Source organism: Coregonus lavaretus, assembly GCF_964263955.1.
Source record: "Coregonus lavaretus genome assembly, chromosome: 10".
NCBI lineage: Eukaryota > Metazoa > Chordata > Actinopteri > Salmoniformes > Salmonidae > Coregonus > Coregonus lavaretus.
The window spans coordinates 50753964-50773947 of record NC_139997.1 but is presented as its reverse complement, the minus strand read 5'-3'; the positions used below and the strand labels follow the sequence as shown (position 1 = coordinate 50773947).

General features: G+C 42.5%; 2 protein-coding genes across 3 annotated transcripts in view; one reads left to right on the top strand and one right to left on the bottom strand.

Moving 5' to 3' along the window:
• tcf7 (transcription factor 7) overlaps positions 1-12690 on the top strand; it is a 58478-nt gene extending 45788 nt beyond the window's left edge. The window contains exons 6-11 of one of the 2 annotated variants that reach the window (XM_084170243.1): positions 2552-2671; positions 3118-3280; positions 5100-5207; positions 5963-6010; positions 8968-9016; positions 10821-12690. In XM_084170243.1, coding sequence (XP_084026369.1) covers positions 2552-2671; positions 3118-3280; positions 5100-5207; positions 5963-6010; positions 8968-9016; positions 10821-10843 — 511 coding nt within the window. In that variant the 3' untranslated portion in view covers positions 10844-12690. The remainder of the gene's footprint in view (positions 1-2551; positions 2672-3117; positions 3281-5099; positions 5208-5962; positions 6011-8967; positions 9017-10820) is intronic. The other variant, XM_084170244.1, reaches the window with a different exon arrangement.
• A 59-nt stretch (positions 12691-12749) lies between these two features.
• Positions 12750-19786, bottom strand: LOC311136596 (S-phase kinase-associated protein 1). The gene is made up of 6 exons (XM_084170784.1): positions 19246-19786; positions 18324-18420; positions 15948-16021; positions 14576-14719; positions 13670-13810; positions 12750-13441 (listed from the first exon to the last, which is right to left on the bottom strand). The coding sequence occupies exons 2-6, from the start codon at positions 18418-18420 to the stop codon at positions 13406-13408; spliced, it is 492 nt and encodes a 163-aa protein (XP_084026910.1). The 5' UTR covers positions 19246-19786; the 3' UTR covers positions 12750-13405.
• Positions 19787-19984: the final 198 nt, after the last annotated feature.

Sequence of the window (19984 nt, the reverse complement as noted above, 5' to 3'; positions counted from 1 at the left end):
TTGTGGGAGGCTGTATTGTCAAGCAATCATTAGGGTGTTTTTGTTTGACCCACGCGAACGTGACCAAAGATGTGACTGAAACAGGAACCAACTTTGCCGCAATTCATGTATACAGTGGATATGTACAAATTAATGTGACATTTGAGGCTCTCTTTCACCAGTTGATTGTACAATGTACACACATATATTTTCAGTTTGTGAGGGTGTGGGGTTGGAGACATGTTTATTTTGACATTATAAAGAACAACTTTTATAAACAATGACAACACTGCCATGTTGCACTGAGACTTGCTGTTGGAAAACCACATCAGTGTCCGACGTTCGGCTGTCACAGATGCACCTCCCCCGACTTCACTCCTCGACTTTCGTCTCTCAATCGGTGATGTCACCCACCTTGAGACCTAGAAGTAGTTGTTTCCCTTGCTCTTCAAGGGCTGCAGCTTTTGTGGAGCGATAGGTAACGATGCTTCTTGGGTGGCAGTTGGCGATTTGTTCAGAGGGTCTCTGGCTCAAGCCCTGGTTGGGGCAAAGAGAGGGACAGAAACAATACTGTTACATTAGGATGGACTTAACTCCATAACCAGTCAAGCCCCTCATTAGCTAGCTGGTACACAGACTCAGAACCCAGACTGCCCGTATATACCTATAGCAGGGGTATTCAACCAGGGGTACTGCAGGGGGTCTGCGAAAAATATCGAAATAATTAAGTGTTGTTTTTCCCCCCAATGTTTTTATGAATATCGCTAGCAATAACAGAATAAACTAATTTTGAATTACATCCCTACAGTAGAAAATAGGAAAATATCTTCTAATGATGTCAACTTTATTTCTCAACTCCTAATATTGAGCAAATTACACTTATTGGAACCAATTACACTTACTGGATTATCTGACATAGGCTTTGAAATAGCACCTGCGAATAGGCTACCAGTGCCACTGGCTACTGGTAAGCTTTCTTGACTTGGACATAATTTTTTGTCAACACATGGCTAACCTTTGTTTAACCAGCTAAACAGCTGCTCTTAGTAAAAATGTGTTTGGAGTTACCTTTCTAGCTAATAGGCTATGTTAGAGTTTACACTTCCTCTTCCAATTATAATGTGGGGAGGTCAAAATAATGAAAAACGATTTATGTTGATTACTTCTCCTTGCCATGTTCATTCACCTGATGATAAGATAAGACGTGATTATTTTAATTTTTTGCTAACATAAGATGGGGGTCCCTGGAATGGTATCAAACACATGGTTCCTATGTGTTTGATGCCATTCCATTCGCTCCATTCCAGCCATTATTATGAGCCGTCCTCCTCTCAGCAGCCTCCACTGGTCTAAACATATTGTAGAAGTTAGGCAGTGAGGATTTGATCAGCAGCCTAGTTGAACTCTATTGCATCCCTATTTGTCCTCCCAACCACAGGCAAAGTCAGCCTGTCTATCCCCTGTCCTCATGTGGATTCAGACAGCCCTACTCCTCCAGTCTCCCCAACAGCTCTTCCTACCCCAGGTACAGTATTAGCTGAGCTGCTTCAGTCTGGGGAGGGAATCGCAAAATACATACCTACCCCTCTTCCAGACCAATGCTTCTACTCCTCCCACCTACCATGTGTCCTTCGCTATTGCCTTGTACAGGTGCCTCCGCAACGTGTGTGTCCTGGCTTTTTGTGTGCCAACTGCTATACCCTACCCTGCAACTGTGTGGGGACCCACACGAAGAGACAACCCCTCTGTTCTCCTGGACAGAAGAGTGAGTGCAGCAGTGTATCTCATGTTGCTGTGACAAAGAGAGATGCTATACACAAACCACTGCAAACTGTCTGCAGTTGACTGTTGTTATTGTAGGCAAAGGCTCTGTCATGAAATCTCTCCTCTGTCACTGTAACTGGCGAGCCAAACATGCTAACTCAGTTAGCTTCAGCAATAAATCCAACTGGAGACATTGTTCACATTTAAATGTCATCAAACATCTATGTCACACAGCTTTCTCTCAGTCCCATCAGTTCAGAGTGAGGCTTTATGATTTGAATGTTTATTTTACACTGGAAGAATTATGTCTTTGGAATTTTATAAATCAGAAAATACATTTAATGACTAAATATATAACATATTCATTTCAGGAAATCAAAAACACACATTTCCAACATTACAACTCACATTTTCAATAAAGTTTCAGTAAATGGCACTTTTCATTCCCAATAAAATAATGAATAAATAGATATCATCAACAATATGAATCTCAAAAAATAAGATACTGAAAAGAAGCATTTAATGAAACCCTAATGAAAAATAGAGCAAGTATATTCCTGTTATCTACAGCGCAGCCTAGCTTTTGTCTGCATGTGACTACAGCTCCCTCTGCTGGCGTTGGATGAGACTTTTCACAGTCTTAATGCTCTGAGAGGACTGTCAGAAAGCCCATTCTTACAGGGCCAACCAACAGCCCACGTGCTTCAGCGCTTCATGGTCACGCTGCCATATATAAAGACAAAACATATTTTCTGATGCTTTGGTCTCTGTCTCTCTTTGTCTCCTCCCTCTGTCTCTCCCCCACTAGGTTCTCTCACTCTCTGATGCTAGGACCAGGCATGCACCCCACAGGCATCCCCCACCCAGCCATCGTGCCACCTTCAGGCAAACAGGACCATCATGACCATTACGACAGGAACATGTACGCGTAAGTACCCCCATGGTGCAACCCCATCTCTACAATGAGTTAGACACACGTGTCTTTCAAAGGAGATGTGTGATCTGTGTGTGCTAGCCACATGGCATACAATACTGTAGTATCTCATTGATGCATTGAATGTGTATCAAAAGCTTAGATGGATGAATAGATGGATGAATAGCCCCTTCTTATTGTTTTGATGTTCTTGTGTACATATTCACCACGGGTGTCCTTGTTGATCTTGTTTGTCTTCCTCTGCTCGCTCTCTCTCTCTCTCTCTCTCTCTCTCTCTCTCTCTCTCTCTCTCTCTCTCTCTCTCTCTCTCTCTCTCTCTCTCTCTCTCTCTCTCTCGCTCTCTCTCTCTCTCTCTCCCTCCCTCCCTCCCTCCCTCCCACCCTCCCCCTCCCTCCCTCCCTCCCTCCCTCCCTCCCTCCCTCCCTCCCTCCCTCCCTCAGTAAGCCACACCAGGAGCCCAAGCGGGAGAAGGAGCCTAAGAAGCCAGTGATCAAGAAGCCTCTGAATGCTTTCATGCTGTACATGAAGGAGATGAGGGCCAAGGTGATTGCTGAGTGCACCCTGAAGGAGAGCGCTGCCATCAACCAGATACTAGGCAGAAGGGTGAGTAGCAAGCACACACACACACTAAAACACACACACATCCATGAATACTCATGCAGCAAAGAGACTCATTCCCAAATCCCTAATCTCAATCCCCCCCCCCCCCCCCCCCCCCCCCGCACGACTGACTGCTGCATATGATACCATTGACCAAAATGCAGAAATAACTCAATGGGATGAATATCATATATGATGCTGTCTGTCTCAAAACTTTGTACAGTGGCCCTTCCTCTATCCAATGTCACTATATCTTGTGAAAGGATGAAATAGTATGAATATATTCATCAAAATAACGTTTTTAATGAAAATATGTCAGTCATTATTTGATTATGTTGGTAACCCGTTGTATAAAAGCATGACTTCGTCTCGGGCCTAACAACACCCGTGCCAATATATCCACCGACTTATCGGGCATTATCACTTAATTAGAGACAATGCGTTCTATGGAAAATAATGAACGACATGGAAGGTGTTCCACGAGTTGCATTATTTTCCAGAGAACGCATAGAGCCCCGAGTTGATTATCCCTTTTATACCATGGCTATAATTTAACACTTTTGCCATTAGAAATGCGTTCATTTCCCGGTGGAAATGTGTTCAACGTCCACTGAAGTAGCTAGCAAGTTTACTAGATAGCTACAGTAGTTGCCTTGGTAACCAAGAAAACAGACTTGCTAGTTTAGCTAACCAAACCATCAGTCCTAGCTTGCTATTAAGAAAATCGAATTCAACAATACCAATACTGTTTTCAATTCGACTTTTTCTTTCAAAAGCAGCTCAAACAAAACATGTAAAAATGAACTATAGCCTTTGAATTCTACCGTGCAAATATACCATGCGTTATAAGGAAAATAATGCACGCTCTAGAATGCACTTCAAGCCAATCAGAAATGAGTATTCAGCAATGCCATGGTATGAAATAATATACAGTGCATTCGGAAAGTATTCAGACCCCTTCACTTTTTTCACATTTTGTTATGTTACAGCCTTCTTCTAAAATTGATTAAATACCTCATAATGACAAAGCAAAAACAGGTTTCTAGAAGCAAATGTATAAAAACATTTTTTTAGCTCAGGTGCATCCTGTTTCCATTGATCATCCTTGAGATGTTTCTACAACTTGATTGGAGTCCACCTGTGGTAAATTCAATTGATTGGACATGATTTGGAAAGGCACACACCTGTCTATATAAGGTCCCACAGTTGAAAGTGCATGTCAGAGCAAAAACCAAGCCATGAGGTCGAAGGAATTGTCGGTAGAGCTCCAAGACAGGATTGTGTCGAGGCACAGATCTGGGGAAGCGTACCAAAAAATGGAACATTGAAGGTCCCAAAGAACACAGTGCACTGTAATAAGATAAACCCATTCCCTCAGCCCTCCTAGCCTCAACAGTTGTCATTGTGCATGTCATTTTCTAGGCCACGTGTCAAACTCAAGGCCTCAATTTTTTTTATTTTTTTTTTTTCGGGGGAAAACAACATTGAACTGACTAAAACCAAATCAAACTGTATAGAAATGATAATGGACCTACATTTATAGTCTCTTCACTCTGTCCAGTTTGCTAATAGTCATCAAAATGAAAGCTATAAAGTCAGGGAGCATCAAAAATTAGAGGACTATTTTTTCTAATGTTGATGGCGAGAAAATATAATACATTTTAAGTGCGGCCCTCTGGACCTCGGTGAAGACCGAATGTGGCCCGTGAGGAAAACTAGTTTTACACCCCTGGTCTAGGCTAATGAACAAAACCTAAATGGTATCTTTGTTTTGTGTGTGTGTGTGTGTGCGGGTGCATGCTTGTGTGTGTCTTCCCTGCAGTGGCACGCCCTGACCCGGGAGGAGCAGGCCAAATACTATGAGCTGGCCAGAAAGGAACGGCAGCTACATATGCAGCTCTACCCCAGCTGGTCCGCCAGAGACAACTACGTAAGGCCCGCCTTTTCCTGCTTACACACACACAGCATGTTCACCCCACCCTGCCACCTGCCAATCAATGAGGCAAGTGGCTACACATAGAAATATCAACCTATTGTATCTAATCGTATTTATTTGACGCATTTCCAGAGTTGTTAATGTATCAGTGCAGACAATGTTAGAGAGACTAGTCTATGACCTTATTGTTATGACCAGTGTTATAACCTCTATGACTAGTGTTATAATCTCTTGGCATGCCATTCCTTTAGAGTGGGTTTTGAGAATGAGATAGAGCATACTGGACATTAGTTGGTCATTCATGGCTGTTCAGTGTTGTTCAGTGAGGTGATTTAATTGGCAGTTGAGTGCTTTGCTGTTAGGGATGCATGACGAGCTACGCATTTATTACACATAGCATTACACAATCAGCTGCAAACCTACCGCTCCCCTCTCATCTCTGTTTTACTTTAATAGGTTTTTATATTACGGGTAGTTATATGCATGGAGGGCATCTTTGTACTGTTGTAACTGGACCTTAGTATAAGTGCACTGACTATGACATCTGTAATTAGTAGTGGCTTGCTTGTAAACTGAGTTAAGAAGTAGTTTAGAGAATCCCTTGTTTCAAATACTGTGCAGATAAATATGATGTGTATTAGAGAGACATGTTTCTAAGAACGTCTCTATGTTATGTTTGTTAGCTTAATGCTGCTTAACTACCCTTCTGTGCTGTGCTCAATTGTGAAGTTGCTGTTGAATTCTTCCAGGAGGCGGGCCTTAGAGAGGGCGCGGGGGAAAAGAATAAAGCTGATTGGGTAGGGCACACATTTTACCCCACTTACCCGCTCTACTAACAGCAGGGTGGCTTTGGCTTGCTCTCCTCCTCAGGCGGTGGGGCGGTGGGGTTCGGACTGTAGAGAGGGAGAGGACAGCTGGGAGCTGGGCTGGAGAGGCTTTCTGGGCTTTGGGGGAACATTATTAGGCTATACCCTCCCTTAGGGCAGGCACAGAGGGGTGGAGGTGGCTTATGTTATGTTAGTTAGCTATGTATCTGGATGTGTTTCTATGGGAGGTGGTTTTCCTGGACTACATAATTGCCAGTGTTCGCTCACCCCATATGAAAACAGACAGAATGAGTCTCAAAGGGAGAGAGCTCACTTTCTTGCTTTCCTGGAGATCTTTTACACAGCCTATTTCCTTTCCTTGGCTTGATAAAGTTTGGGGTTTTGTATCATAACACACCATAGGGGCTTGGCTCTCTCATTTCTCTCTGTCTCTTGGCTGTGGATAGTTGTGAGATTAGCTGGTTAGGGTAAAGAGGGTTACGAGCTGGTTGAGGTGGTTGTCAATGAGGTGAAATGTGCATGAAGCTTTTACTACTGCATCTGATTTAGTATAAAATCGGATTAATATGATGCAATGTTTTTATGTGAACATAAATGTCACTCTTTAACACTTGAATGTATGTTTCCATGTATCTTTCTTCTTATTTCAAAGATGGAAAAATACAGCCCGAGACAATACTGTCCCAAACACATTAGAACTAATGGCAGCTCTATAATAATATAATATAATAAAATAGTAACACTTTATAGCAGTAGTATTCAAAGTCGGGGTCGTGACCCCTTGATAAGAGATGGAAATGCAATGAATTTAAGGTTATCTGTTGATGTAAAATATTTCAGTTGACCGATTTTAAGGTTGTGCCATTACATTTGGGGTGAGGTGGGGTCGCAAGAAATTCTTGGGGGAAAAATGGGATCCCCAGAAATTTTGGCTGAAAAAATGGGCTCGCCGCTGAAAAAGTTTGAATACCAATGTTTTATTGTGACCATATAGGTAACACTTTATTTGGATAGTCCCAAACAGATGGTTTGTAGATGTTCAGTAGATGCTACCAATAATAATAATAATAATAATAATAATAATACATTAATTTTATATAGAGCTTTTCATTACAAGTAGAATCTTAAAGTCGCTTTAAAAACAAAATAAACAAAAAACGATTTAACAAAACAAATATAGGGATTTGGCAGTTCTTGGGCAAAGGTCTTCCACATCTTTAGATGATAGGCAGTTCAGAAATGTAGTATCTTGAGAGGAGGGAGCATAGATGGTACAGCCAGGCAGGGAGGTAGAGACATCTGACTGACAGGCCACAGAGCTCTTCATCAGGCCCCTCGTCATCTTCGATAGTCACAGCTCTTCCTTCTCCGTAGGTTCACTCTTAGAAAAAAGGGTTCCAAAAGGGTTCTTCGGCTGTCCCCATAGGAAAACCCTTTTTTATTCCAGATAGAACCATTTTGGGTTCAATGTAGAACCCTCTGTGGAAAGGGTTCTACATGGAACCCAAAACGGTTATTCAAAGGGTTCTCCTATTGGGACACCGGAAGAACCCTTTTAGGTTCTAGATAGCACCTTTTTTCTAAGATTGTAGGCTGGATTGTCCTCTACTGAAATGTAGCACCCAACTGGGTGACGCTTCGGCACTGTAACAGCGGCAGTAAGACCCCCACACCTCAGCAGTGGTTCAGAAAAGCCCCCTACAAAGCAAGCCTCTAGGAACTGGGGCAGGGGGTCAAAAAGCATTTTAGCTAGCTAGCCAAGCCAAATATAAACTGACTTGCCATAATCAGTCCTGCAATTCCGTGGGTCAGCACCAGATATTTCAGTTAATTTATCAACAAGTTATCAAAAGCAAAAAAAGTTTGATTCCAATGAAAAACACTTAAAAACAATAAAATATGTACAATATTTACAGAGCTCTCTGCCTAGGCTACCCCACGGCGCCATGGCAACCACAGAACTCAATAACGTAATAAATATTACATTATTATTAATTAATAACATATGTTCAATAACTGTTAACAAAATTTCAACTAACTATCCACTAACAATAACCCTAAACCTAACCTGAGCAAACAGTTGCTTATCAACAGATAGTTTGTTAGCGTACGCTTTTATCCAAAGCGACTTACTGTCATGCGTGTATACATTTTACATATACATTTACATTTTAGTCATTTAGCAGACGCCTTTATCCAGAGCGACTTACAGTTAGCACATACATTATTTTATGGGTGGTCCCGGGAATCAAACCCACTACCCTGACGTTACAAGCGCCATGCTCTACCAACTGAGATACAAAGGACCACTAGCTATAGTCTGTCCCCTGCTACAGTCTACCCCTTCCCAGACACAAGCCAGAAAACCAGGGAAGTCATGTGATCTGTTAGCAAAACAGGAAGTGAAGGTCCACCTACGCAGTCGTGGGGTTTTCTTCCGCCAGCCGTAACCACACACACACACAATGCTTTAGGGAGCAGTCAGGGTAGACAAGTCTCTGCGTAGGCATCAAAGAGCTGTTCCCACATCCTCTCCCCAATATGAGACTTTAGACTTTATCACGCTCGTCATGATAACAACCCCAACCATGCTATTAAGGCCCCACTGTGTAGCCCATGGAGTTTACAGCAATATGGTGCTGCTGGGGAAATCCATTACTGTAGATAATTAGAGTTCTTTCCCTTCTCTTCCCCTCTACTGTCATAGTAACTTGTGACCTGAGTGATCATGAAGTGACCTCAGACCCCCATTCCACGACTTGTGAATTGGGACGTCTCTGGTACAGATAACTAAGTCTCATGATTATGGTGAATATCATGACATGGTTCTCCCATGTCTTCATCGAGATGTCACTGACAGACTGTCCTGGTGGTGTATAGGAACTCGTTCCCCTGCTGACTGTGTGTGTCTGGTCGTGTTCCAACAGGGCAAGAAGAAGAGAAGAAAAAGAGAGAAGCAGCAGGACTCCACCACAGGTAATGTCCAATGATCAACCTTCAACCTCTCTCTCCTACCAAACCCCAAGCTTCGATATAGTATACTAAAACGTCAAGCCCTATTCCATCGTTTGAAACAACTTCACTGGTTGACTATCCCCTAGCAGTACCCTCTTCCGTTATTGGTTTGTACTCTGACTGGGTCACTGCTACTCGAACTAACAGAGTGTGAAAGCATGGCAGACTTCCCATTTGAAGTGTTCCTCTCTTCCCTAATGGCCTGTGTCCTGAATGCCTGTTGTGAACGGAGCTCCTGCTCCCTCTACTCTGTTCTGGCTGCAGTTTGTAGGTTGTTGTTGTTAACTCCTACTCAGTAATTGGGCACTAACAGTCTGGTTTGATGGCTTTCTGATTGACCATCTCTGTCAATGCATCAACGTCTGCCCTGACCTCTTGATCTGATTTACTCTCTCTCTCTCTCTCGCTCTCTCTCACCCACTCTCCCTCTCTTTCCTTACTTCTTTCCTATGCGCATGTTGCCTTGTGCTCAGACCCTGGCTCTCCTAAGAAATGCAGAGCTCGCTTCGGCCTCAACCAACAAACGGACTGGTGTGGTCCCTGCAGGTGTGTACCTCTCGCTCTGCTACCCCTCTCTCCCTCCTCTGTGAGCGTGCCTCAGCCCACTGCTGTGCTCTGCTCTGCATGCACTCATCTCACTAACCCTGTGACTCCGTGACCCACGTCGCCCCCTACAGGTAGAGAACCCCAGCACACTGGGGGGTCAGGAGGCTGAATTGGAAACTAAAGCTGCTTTACTGGCTGGTGATGGGGTGTGTCCTCAGGGATTTGTGGGTGAAAAGGTGGGGATGATGATCAAAGGAAAGTGGGGGAGGGGTCCTGTAGGTCTGAGGGGAGAAAAGGGGTTCACACATAGGATGTTCTCTGCTTAAAACTGATATTTCATGGTTATCCTATTGGTAGAAATGACAAAGCAGGCATTTTTTATTTATTTCCAGTGGATGGATGATCAGTCATGCTCATCTTTAGTGCCTTTTTTTTACCAACTCAATCTCTTTTCCTTTATACATCTCCACACTCATAGTCACATCAGTGTAGAGATGTGAAGAAAGCCATGTACCTGCCCTGCCCACACCCCCACACCCCCACACCCCCACACCCCTTGCACTGTGCAGCACTTTAGCAACTCCATCCTGCCACAGTGTCTTCCCCACCATGCCGTCACATCATGGAAATCTCCTGACCACTGTGCGTGTTGTGCTGCAAGAGAACAAAGGGAGGTGAATGTGGTTAGAGCGAATTCTGATCACCGCAGTTGAACGCACACATACACACACACAATCTGGCACATGCACCGCTGCTCTGCACTTTGATGACATTTCTCATGCTCATCTGTCTTCAACTTTCTCCATTCATGCGGTCAGGCAATGCAGCTTTTGATGGTGAACTCTGACATTTAGAATCACTCTCTTCCTCCTCTATATCTCTAAATATGTCCTCACACCTTTTCTTGCGGTGGCACTAAGTGACTCATGTTGTGTTCTGGTAATTATCATGGGATTAGTAGTGCTACTTTGGTTTTAAAGAAGAGGCAAACAACCGTTGTTAGTTTTCAATTTAACTTAGAAAACAACATTTCTAATGATCATTACAACCACAAAAATCATTCATGATTTGAAGGAAATGGTGGTGGATGATCTATGAAAACGTATTCGATGGTATTCAGTGGATTTGCTATTTTTGGGTCTTAAAACTCAATTAAATCATGTTGAAAACAGTAAAAAGTTCATTTTGGTGACGCTTTGCATCCACGCTTTATTCACAGATAACTCTCTTGACTGTTCCTAGGAGGAAAAAGAAGTGCATTCGATACCTTCAAGGAGGATGGTGCGCCAGCCCCACTTCTTCCGATGGAAGCGCTATAGACTCGCCCCCCTCCCCCGTCGACGGCGTCCCCCCTCAGCACCCCTCCCTGCCCAGCTCGCCCTCGCCCGCTTCCCCCTCAGACATCCCCCTGCACCCCCAGCCCAGCAAACAACACACACCCCTTATCCTCTCAAAACCCAAGACCACAGAACTATCTCTCAAAGCTTTAATAGAATCATCCCAACAGCACGACAATCTCAATCATCATCATCATGACTGTACCCTGCCCAAGTCTCACTAGCCAGCCTCACCTGTCCTGCCCCCTCTCACACTTCCTCCCACCATCCCAACACAGACAGACACAACAACCCAACGTCATCAGGACCAAACCAGGAGTGGGGAGCAACACGCTGGAGATAGACCTTCACCACAAACATCCAAAAACAATGACGGAGCGTTATGTCTGGGAGAGGATGCCATTCACATCAATATAACTGACTGACTCCTGACTGATTTACTCAGTGCTCATGTCATTTTAATATTGCCGGAATGATAACTGCCTCTCTTTCGCACTGCCTAAAATCAAATTGATTCCATTTCCAAAGATTTTTACAGAGGAGTACTGTACTCCTTTTCAGAAGACTTTCAGACATGTCAAAGGAACCTTTTCCAGCATAGATAGTATTTATATTGATTCATGATGTGGTATAAGGTTGAAGCTTCAAGGTAGAAGTGAAAGTGTTTTTCACTGAGTAAACATGTTCTTGTCTCCCCTCGGAGAGACTCATCTATGTTATGTTAATGTGTTTTAGGCACTTCCTGTTTGTCAGTCAAATTCTTGCTAGATACATTATTTTGATGTAGGTCTCTCACAGAGAATTGAAACATCATGGGTGTTTGTTCATATGGATGCACAGTTTGGGAGATTAATTTGTTTCCTGGTGTCAAAAAGCCTCCATTATATAATCAAAAAAAATAATTCAGCAGTCTCTAGACTGCCTGTCTGACTGAACATTCTGTTATTCTGTAAACCGGGGTTTCTTAAACAATGGGTCGGGACCCAAAGTGGGCCCTGGGCATGTTAGAGGTGGGTCGCGAGTTAAGAGAATACATCTATAATCACACACTATTTCTTCTTAATTTGGATCAGTGGAGGATGATGAGTCACGGGAGGACGGTTCATTTCGCAATTGGGTCTCGAGCTGAAAAATATTAAAGAACCCTGCTGTAAACTAAAGACCAAATGAGTACTATATTTCATTGTGTTGTAAAGTTTTATAAATGTTGAATTCCCTATATAAAATTAAACTTTTATGTTATGTAAAAAAAAATGAACGTTTTTTCAAAGTTGTTTCTTTAGTCTCTGCTTTTAGTTTTCCACCATTTCTAAAAGCAATATAATTTTTTTTACACCCGTCTTCTCAGAGAAAACACATTTTGTGCAGAAGTTTTGCATTAGCTTTTCCTTTCATTGAAGTTACCACAGCTGTGTCAATCATTTTCAGTGTGTTCATGTTCCACCTAAATGTACCAAAAATACATGTGAAAAACAATGGCTTTAATTTACTGCTTGCAAGCGTCGAACCCCGCTTACTTTGGAGACACTGTAGGCTGATGTGTACAGCAAGGCTTTTCTGTTTGTTCAATTCATGTCTAGTCCATCAGAGGGTGCTCTAATGCTACCACACATCTTAGATTTGGGGACAACACTGCTCATATCAGAAGAAAGGTGTGTACTTAAGTCTGTCTTTTGTATTTTTTACACATTGAAAGATTTGCCTTTGATGTACTCATTTTTGTTTGATGTATTAAAGTATTTTGAAAATCTGGATCAGTTTCCTCACTATTTCACATTAGATGTACAATCACAAACCGCAGCAGACAGACATTATTTTAAGTAATTTATTAACTCCTGGAATTGAATGGTTGTTAATCCTAAATGTCATCTTCAGAGCAGAACTGAGAAAAGATTCCAATCCAATAGTAATAAGCAAGGTAAATACCCTAAGTTGAGTGACAAACAGACCGTACACATTTACTTATTCGACAAGCACTTCGAGTCCACAGGACATTTTGAACACGTTTACCCCCACTTCAAATCTCCTACGACAGCTTGTCTCCTTAAAGTAATGTTAAGAAGACAGCACAGAAGAGGCTGCCTTTACAAAATTCTGCACTGCACTATCATTTCAGTCAAAAAAGCAATTTATTCAGTTAAGTCAAAAAGGAAAAAAATTACATGTCCAGTAAAGAAAGACAAGTATAGCAATTCAAAAAAGGGAGAGAGAGGTACATCTACTCTTGAAATTGTAAAAGAAAGACCAGACTATGCATCTCATGTGAATATATGAAGTGAAGTAACATTTGTAAAAACAGGAAATAGCTTTTTTAATTATTTTGCACAAGCAATAGAAATGGTCATGCTTGGAGTACATGGGGGGGCGCTCTAATAGACTAAATGTAATATTAACAAGTATGAACAGCGCAGTGCAACCAGTTAATGGAACAATCCTTTCAGTGTGTTAGTGTTAGCAGGATCCTCCTTTATTTCTCTTCACACCACTGGTTCTCCTTGCGTACCTGAGGGGGGAGAATGGAAAAGCAGCACACTGTCACATTAGTCAAATGTATATTATCACGGCAGCTCCGCATTCAGGACTGCGGCTGTGTCCTAAATCGCACCCTTTCCTTTTATAAATGTCCTACTTTTGACCAGGGCCTATAGGGCTCTTCTCAAAAAAGGTAGTGCACTGTGACTGTATAGGGTGCCATTTGGGACATCCTGAGAACCACAGAAGGCTGTTTTACCTGGGCTTCCTCTTCCTCTGTGAAGTCATTTTTGATATTGAACGTCTTCCTGATCTCCTCTGGGGTCTTTCCTTTGATCATGTTGGCCACCGTCTTGCAGGTGACATCTAGCAGTCCTTTGATGTCCAAATAGTTTGCGGCCTAAACATTTAAAAATAATAGGAGGATGAGGATGAAATGAAAGCAACTGCTGCCTTTCAAGTGAACTACTGCAGCCCAGGGCTTAGGCCATGTAAACAGGTTTCAGGAGCTGGATAAAACCTACTGCTCAAATGACAGACTTGTGTTACAGTTCCTAGAAGCCCTGAGCACTACAAGAACGTATTGCACAATCACTGCAAAATAACCATGCAAGGCTGCTTGTTTAACTTCATATGCACATAGCTGATACTTCCTGAGCCGCTTCCACACAGGAAAATAAAACGCAGCCGCCTCCATGTGTTTCTATGCAAAGCCGGTGGCAGACTTGCCTCCCACCTCGGCGGCAGCAGCACAGGGAGAGGGAATTTCTCTGATGCACAAATTCAACAAATGTTTGCACCCGTGCCTCCCCTCATTGACCAATCAAATTACAGGGGGTTGGATCCCTTTTTCTGGGGTGTTTTATTGGATAATCCAGAGGTGTCATAGCAGCCGCTTTTTGTACCACCAGCAGTTAAGATTTTGTATAAACTGTAGGAAACTTCACCGCTTTATTGACTCTGTGTGTAAGGCCTTTTAGTAACTACTACTACCTCCAGTTATAACTTTATTACATTTTATTAAGCACCTACTAGATTAACTAGTGCTGTATGTTCAGCTAAGTCATTGCCTAAATTCAAGACCTGAGACTCTTCCTCTTTGTATGTGTGCAGGTGTCAAACTGTTTCTGTGAGTGAGTGGCAGGGGGGGGCGGTAGGTACACACCAGAATGAGTTCGAAGAGGGTCCCTTGGTCCACTTTGAGGAACTCCTGGTCCCAGACGGGGATGTCATCCGTCCTCTTCTCCTTGTTCTCGTCATCCTCAGGGGGAGGGGGATCGTCTTTATGGTGGGTGCACCACTGGATCACCTGGAGGGAGGAAACGGAAGACAGAGTGAGAAAGGAAAGAACATGAAAGGAACAACTATTCCAGGCACAGTCAGTGAATCAACAGTCAGACATGCCAGGCATCCATCTTCCATGGAGTCCAGTTTCAGAGGCCTAACTTGAGGGAGGACATCAGAGCACACAGGAAGGTTTCTTTTTGGAGCTGTATGCTTCTGGCAGAGAGATAGATATGCTATTCTACAGATGTAAGAAACATAGAATCAAGTAAAGAACCATGTTAATTAAGTCAGGCAGAAATGTATAATTGTCTGACCATGCAAACATTTCCCCAAACAAAATGTAATTAATTAGCTACATGGATACAGTTGCTTAACAAAGCAGCAGAAACAACATCAGCTTGTCCCACAAGACAGCATGGAACAATTTAGCTGGGAGAGGAAATAAAATCAGCTTTAATCCCACATCCCTTCACACAGTATAAATCCAACTAGCACCATCTACACCTTCTGTAGACAATCACACCATTTGATTTATAGTGATTCGGAGAGGCACAGATGACTAGAGTGGTCCTCTGTAGCTCAGCTGGTAGAGCACGGCGCTTGTAACGCCAAGGTAGTGGGTTCGATCCCCGGGACCACCCATACACAAAATGTATGCACGCATGACTGTAAGTCGCTTTGGATAAAAGCGTCTGCTAAATGGCATATTATTATTATTATTATTATTACTAGATGCATGTTATTTTATACTCCTCAAATCATCCATTGACCACATGAACATTGTGGACTGAACCCCTAAGGCCAACTTTCCCAACCATCTGTCCTTGAGCAAGGCTGCTCCTTTAAGTCGCTCTGGATAAGAGCGTCTGCTAAATAATGTAATGATCCAGCACGGACCCTCACAGTGCCTCCCACATAGGTACGGATCCCTGTTACAGGTTTGGGACAGTCATTCTGCCTACAAGTTTGGCTTTTAATTAGTTTAAATTGTGCCCAAATGTTCCACCTCTTGGAAAATAATCTAGGAGAAAGGCTAAGAATGGTTTGGGTTCAATTGAACTGTGACGCTATGGATAGAATTGATGTGCAATTAAACTGATAAAAGTGGAGATAGAGATAAGATAACCCCAGCTCTGGTTGGGAGGAGGCACTTTACCTAAGGTTATCAATGTCCAACTCCCAACAGTTTGCCTGTCCCTCAGTCCATTGCACCAGATATGGGATAACTGTCAGACAGTGAGTCCACTTGCCTTCTTGAGGATGGCTGCATTCACATTCGGGAGGGGGACTGGATCATCATCTCCTTCATCATCCATACCCAAATCTGTCAAAGACAACCATTAAACAAGTGCACACCGATGCTGCCAGACAGTTTTGATAGCTGCACTTTACCATTTCGATGTAGCGTGTCCACCCACTCTGGCCAGAGTTGGTGAAAACACGTTTGGTGATGAAATTGTACTTCCTTGTTATAAAATAAATATTAGCAAGACAAATATGATTCTTCATGTTCTGAAACAATTTAAAATATCATTAAATTTAAAAAAAGTCAGATTTCATAACCTAATACATCCGATAAAAATAATAATAATACATCCGATAAGAGCTCGGTTGACAGAACAGCAAGCTTTCTCCCAGCGACCTTTGACAATGGGTTTTGACCAGAGGCGGCGCTTCCACTTGAAAACGCTCCGCTCGAAATTTGCATAAAGTAGAGCTCAACTTTTTCTACCGCTCCGCTAGCAGGGTTATCGCCGCTCACCTTCCCACAATCCCCCGCACATTTCTCTGCGTGCCCTCATTGAAAATGAATGAGGGCGAATTTCTCCTGCTGAATTCGTTGTTGGTGAAAACTCTACTTTAGGATTTTACATGTTGTGGTGGTAGTGTGCAAAGTTCTTTCCGCGGGTCGCAAAAAGCTAAATTAGCATGACACGAGCTGGATTAAATGTAAAATGTTTTGAAAATAAAACGCTTGGTATACGCTCAGTGCTCCTTTAACATTTCACAGAGAGATGCTTGTTTTTGTGAGAAATCTTCCAAAAAGAACAGGAATTTCACATTAATATAGAGTGTCTAATCAAATACACAACTTAATTTTGAAGATAATCCTCTAAGAAAACCAATGGTCCAAACCTCATGTCTATATCAGATCAGATCACATTTTATTGGTCACATGCGCCGAAATACAACAGGTGTAAACTTTACAGTGAAATGCTTACTTACGAGCCCAATCCCAACAATACAGAGTTAAAAAGACAAATATTTGCTAAATAAAAAAAGGAAATAGTAACACAAAAAGAATAACGAGGCTATATACAAGGAGTACCAGTACCGAGTCAATGTGCAGGTGTACGATGTAGTTCAGGTAATACAGTATTGTACAGTGACTAGGCATCAGGATATATAATAATCAGAGTAGCAGCAGCGTATGTGAAGTGTGAAAGTGTGTCTATGTGTGAGTGGCGTCAATATGCATGTGTATGTTTTGTGTGTGTGAGCATATGTAGTGTATGTGTGTTGGAGTGTCAGTGTAGTATGTGTGAGTAGTCTAGACTCCTGAGTGGCGCAGTGGCTAACTGTGCCACTAGAGATCCTGGTTCGAATCCAGGCTCTGTCGCAGCCGGCCGCGACCGGGAGACTCATGGGCGGCGCACAATTGGCCCAGCGTCGTCCAGGGTAGGGGAGGGAATGGCCGGCAGGGATGTAGCTCAGTTGATAGGTTGTGGGTTCGATTCCCACGGGGGGCCAGTATAAAAAAAAAAATGTATTCACTAACTGTAAGTCGCTCTGGATAAGAGCGTCTGCTAAATGACTAAAATGTAAAAATGTAAAGTAGTCTAGTGAGTGTGCATAGAGCCAGTGCAAGGGAGTCAGTGCAAAACAACTACGATAAATAAATAATAAAAGGGGTCAATGTAAATTGTCCGGGTAGCCATTTGATTAACTGTTCTTATGGCTTGGGGGTAGAAGCTGTTCAGGTACCTTTAGGTCCCAGACTTGGCACGCCGGTACCACTTGCCATGCGGTAGCAGAGAGAACAGTCTAGGACATGGGTGGCTGGAGTCTGACAATTTTTAGGGCGTTCCTCGGACACCACCTGGTATAGAAGTCCTGGATGGCAGGGAGTTCGGCCCCAGTGATGTACTGGGCCATACGCACTACCCTCTGTAGAGCCTTGCGGTCGGATGACGAGCAGTTGCCATACCAAGCGGTGATGTAGCCAGTCAAGATGCTCTCAATGGTGCATCTGTATAACTTTTTGAGGATCTGAAGGCCCATGCCAAATATTTTCAGCCTCCGTTCAAAACTTCTTGGGAGTTTTTACCCTTGTTGGATGGTCAAAATTTGCACGACTAAATCAATGGAGGCCAGAGTAAAAACTGGTCAAAAATCTGAAAAATTGCATCGCGCCAGCTAGGCTGGATGCTGTGCGACAATTAAGGCTACCTGACTGTTGAACTCATCTTTCTTCTCAAAAAACAACAGAGGTTTGGACCGTTGGTTTTCTTAGAGGAGTATCTACATAATTAAAATTATTTTACCCACTTGTCAAAAGATGCGTTGATTGGACACCCTACACAGGTTACAACCACATGATCACAACAGAGAACATAGCTACATACCTTCCAGCATTGTCTTTATTGTAACAGACTGCTTTGCTATTTCCACATCCACCTCAAAGATCTCTCCATCTGAGCTTTGCAGTTTAATTGTGGGCATCTGTAAAACAGGAAAACGTTTGTCAGCTTCAGGCATAGCTAGTAGAGTAATGATTGACATATGGGGCCATAAATGACATTTTATATAGGGTGACAGAGCCCTATATTTGGCTAACTGACAAGGTAACGGTTACGCTAACTTAGCTACCTTGGCTAACGTTAACGTGGCTAGTTAGCAAGCCATTTCCAATCCTAGTTAGATAACGTTAGATAAGTAACGCCAGTTAGTTAGCTACCCAAACACTTGCCAGCCAAGTTCAGCTTTCAAACAGTTGAAGAAATCACGTATTGGTAGAAGGCAAGTTAGTTACCAGTTCACGCAACTGACTGTATAACGTTAGCCATATAGTTAGCTAGCGTCACACGCTAACTCAACATTAGTTATCTAACTACCTAGCATCGATTCCAGTCTGTTTCATGAACTAGGTAGTTACTTTGCTAACGTTAGGTAGCTACACAGTAACTTGCTTAGTTACTACCTACATACATACGGTCTGGGCAACTGTAAACAAAACAGGATATCTGAAACAGGCCTATGGGTTGAAATAAGATGTTGGATTCAATACTAGCGTTACACTTAAAATGTACCAATCATTTCAGGTAACAGTAACTAGTTTGCTACGTTAACCTTAGCCTGCAGTGCTAGCTAACAACGACAGCCAGAAAACGACTTTAACGGCTAGCTAGCTTCGTCAGCAAGGCCTCGTCTTAGCAGCCATATTCAAGTAATTTATATTTTCATTTAGACATAAGGATAATACATTTAAAAACCCCATTATTTCACCAAGACATGCAACTACATCGTATGTAAATGGTCGTTACTTACTGTGAATGTTTTAAAGCAAATCTAGAGATAAAATGTTAAACGTCAACAGGGCCAGACCGAAGCACAGGCAATCACTAGAAAGCTACGCTTTGTCAAATGGAGCAGGTGGTCTTGACTTGTGATATGCCTGTGAGTGATTTTCCCCATTGACGTTAAGACATAATTTCACCCAATATTTATTAACAGGAGTGGCTTCTACTACTATTATTGTAATATTTTGTACATTCTGTTCATTTTTGCGTCCAAAATACATACAATTATATTATTATCTACGCATGTTTTTATTTCATGATGCAGTACTGCTCAGGCTCTGTCAATTTTTCCCAGGACAAAAACAAATTACTGGAATTGTTTTACTCTCTTTGTGCCGTCATATTGTTGGCCAAGATGTTAGTATTTTTTAAAATCCCATGACAGTAATTGATGAATGTAAATAGGCCTACACTTTGTTGCTGCCTTACTTGAATAGTAGGCCTATAAAGTACTACATATAACATGTACGCTAGCTATAAATATTATGCAAAATATTATTCACGACAATGAGCACTGCTTCACAATCACACCTTTACCTTGACACACATTCCGAGTTGTAATTTCGAGTCCTGCCGTGAGATGGCACTCTTTCCCCTTATTTGTATATTTCCATGTATCTTCTTCACTTATAATATTTAGGTGGGTGCTTAATGTTTGTCGTATTTCACACATGTACAAGTGTGTAAAAATATTCATGTTTGAAATG

Bases quoted from the DNA above. Each gene is read 5' to 3' on its own strand.
- LOC311136596 (XM_084170784.1), bottom strand. From the start codon at position 18,420: ATGCCCACAATTAAACTGCAAAGCTCAGATGGAGAGATCTTTGAGGTG. The intron at 16,022-18,323 runs GTATGTAGCTAT...TGTCTTTGACAG, and splicing joins AATAAAGACAATGCTGGAAG to ATTTGGGTATGGATGATGAA. The intron at 14,720-15,947 runs GCAAGTGGACTC...TCCTCCCTCCAG, and splicing joins ATGCAGCCATCCTCAAGAAG to GTGATCCAGTGGTGCACCCA.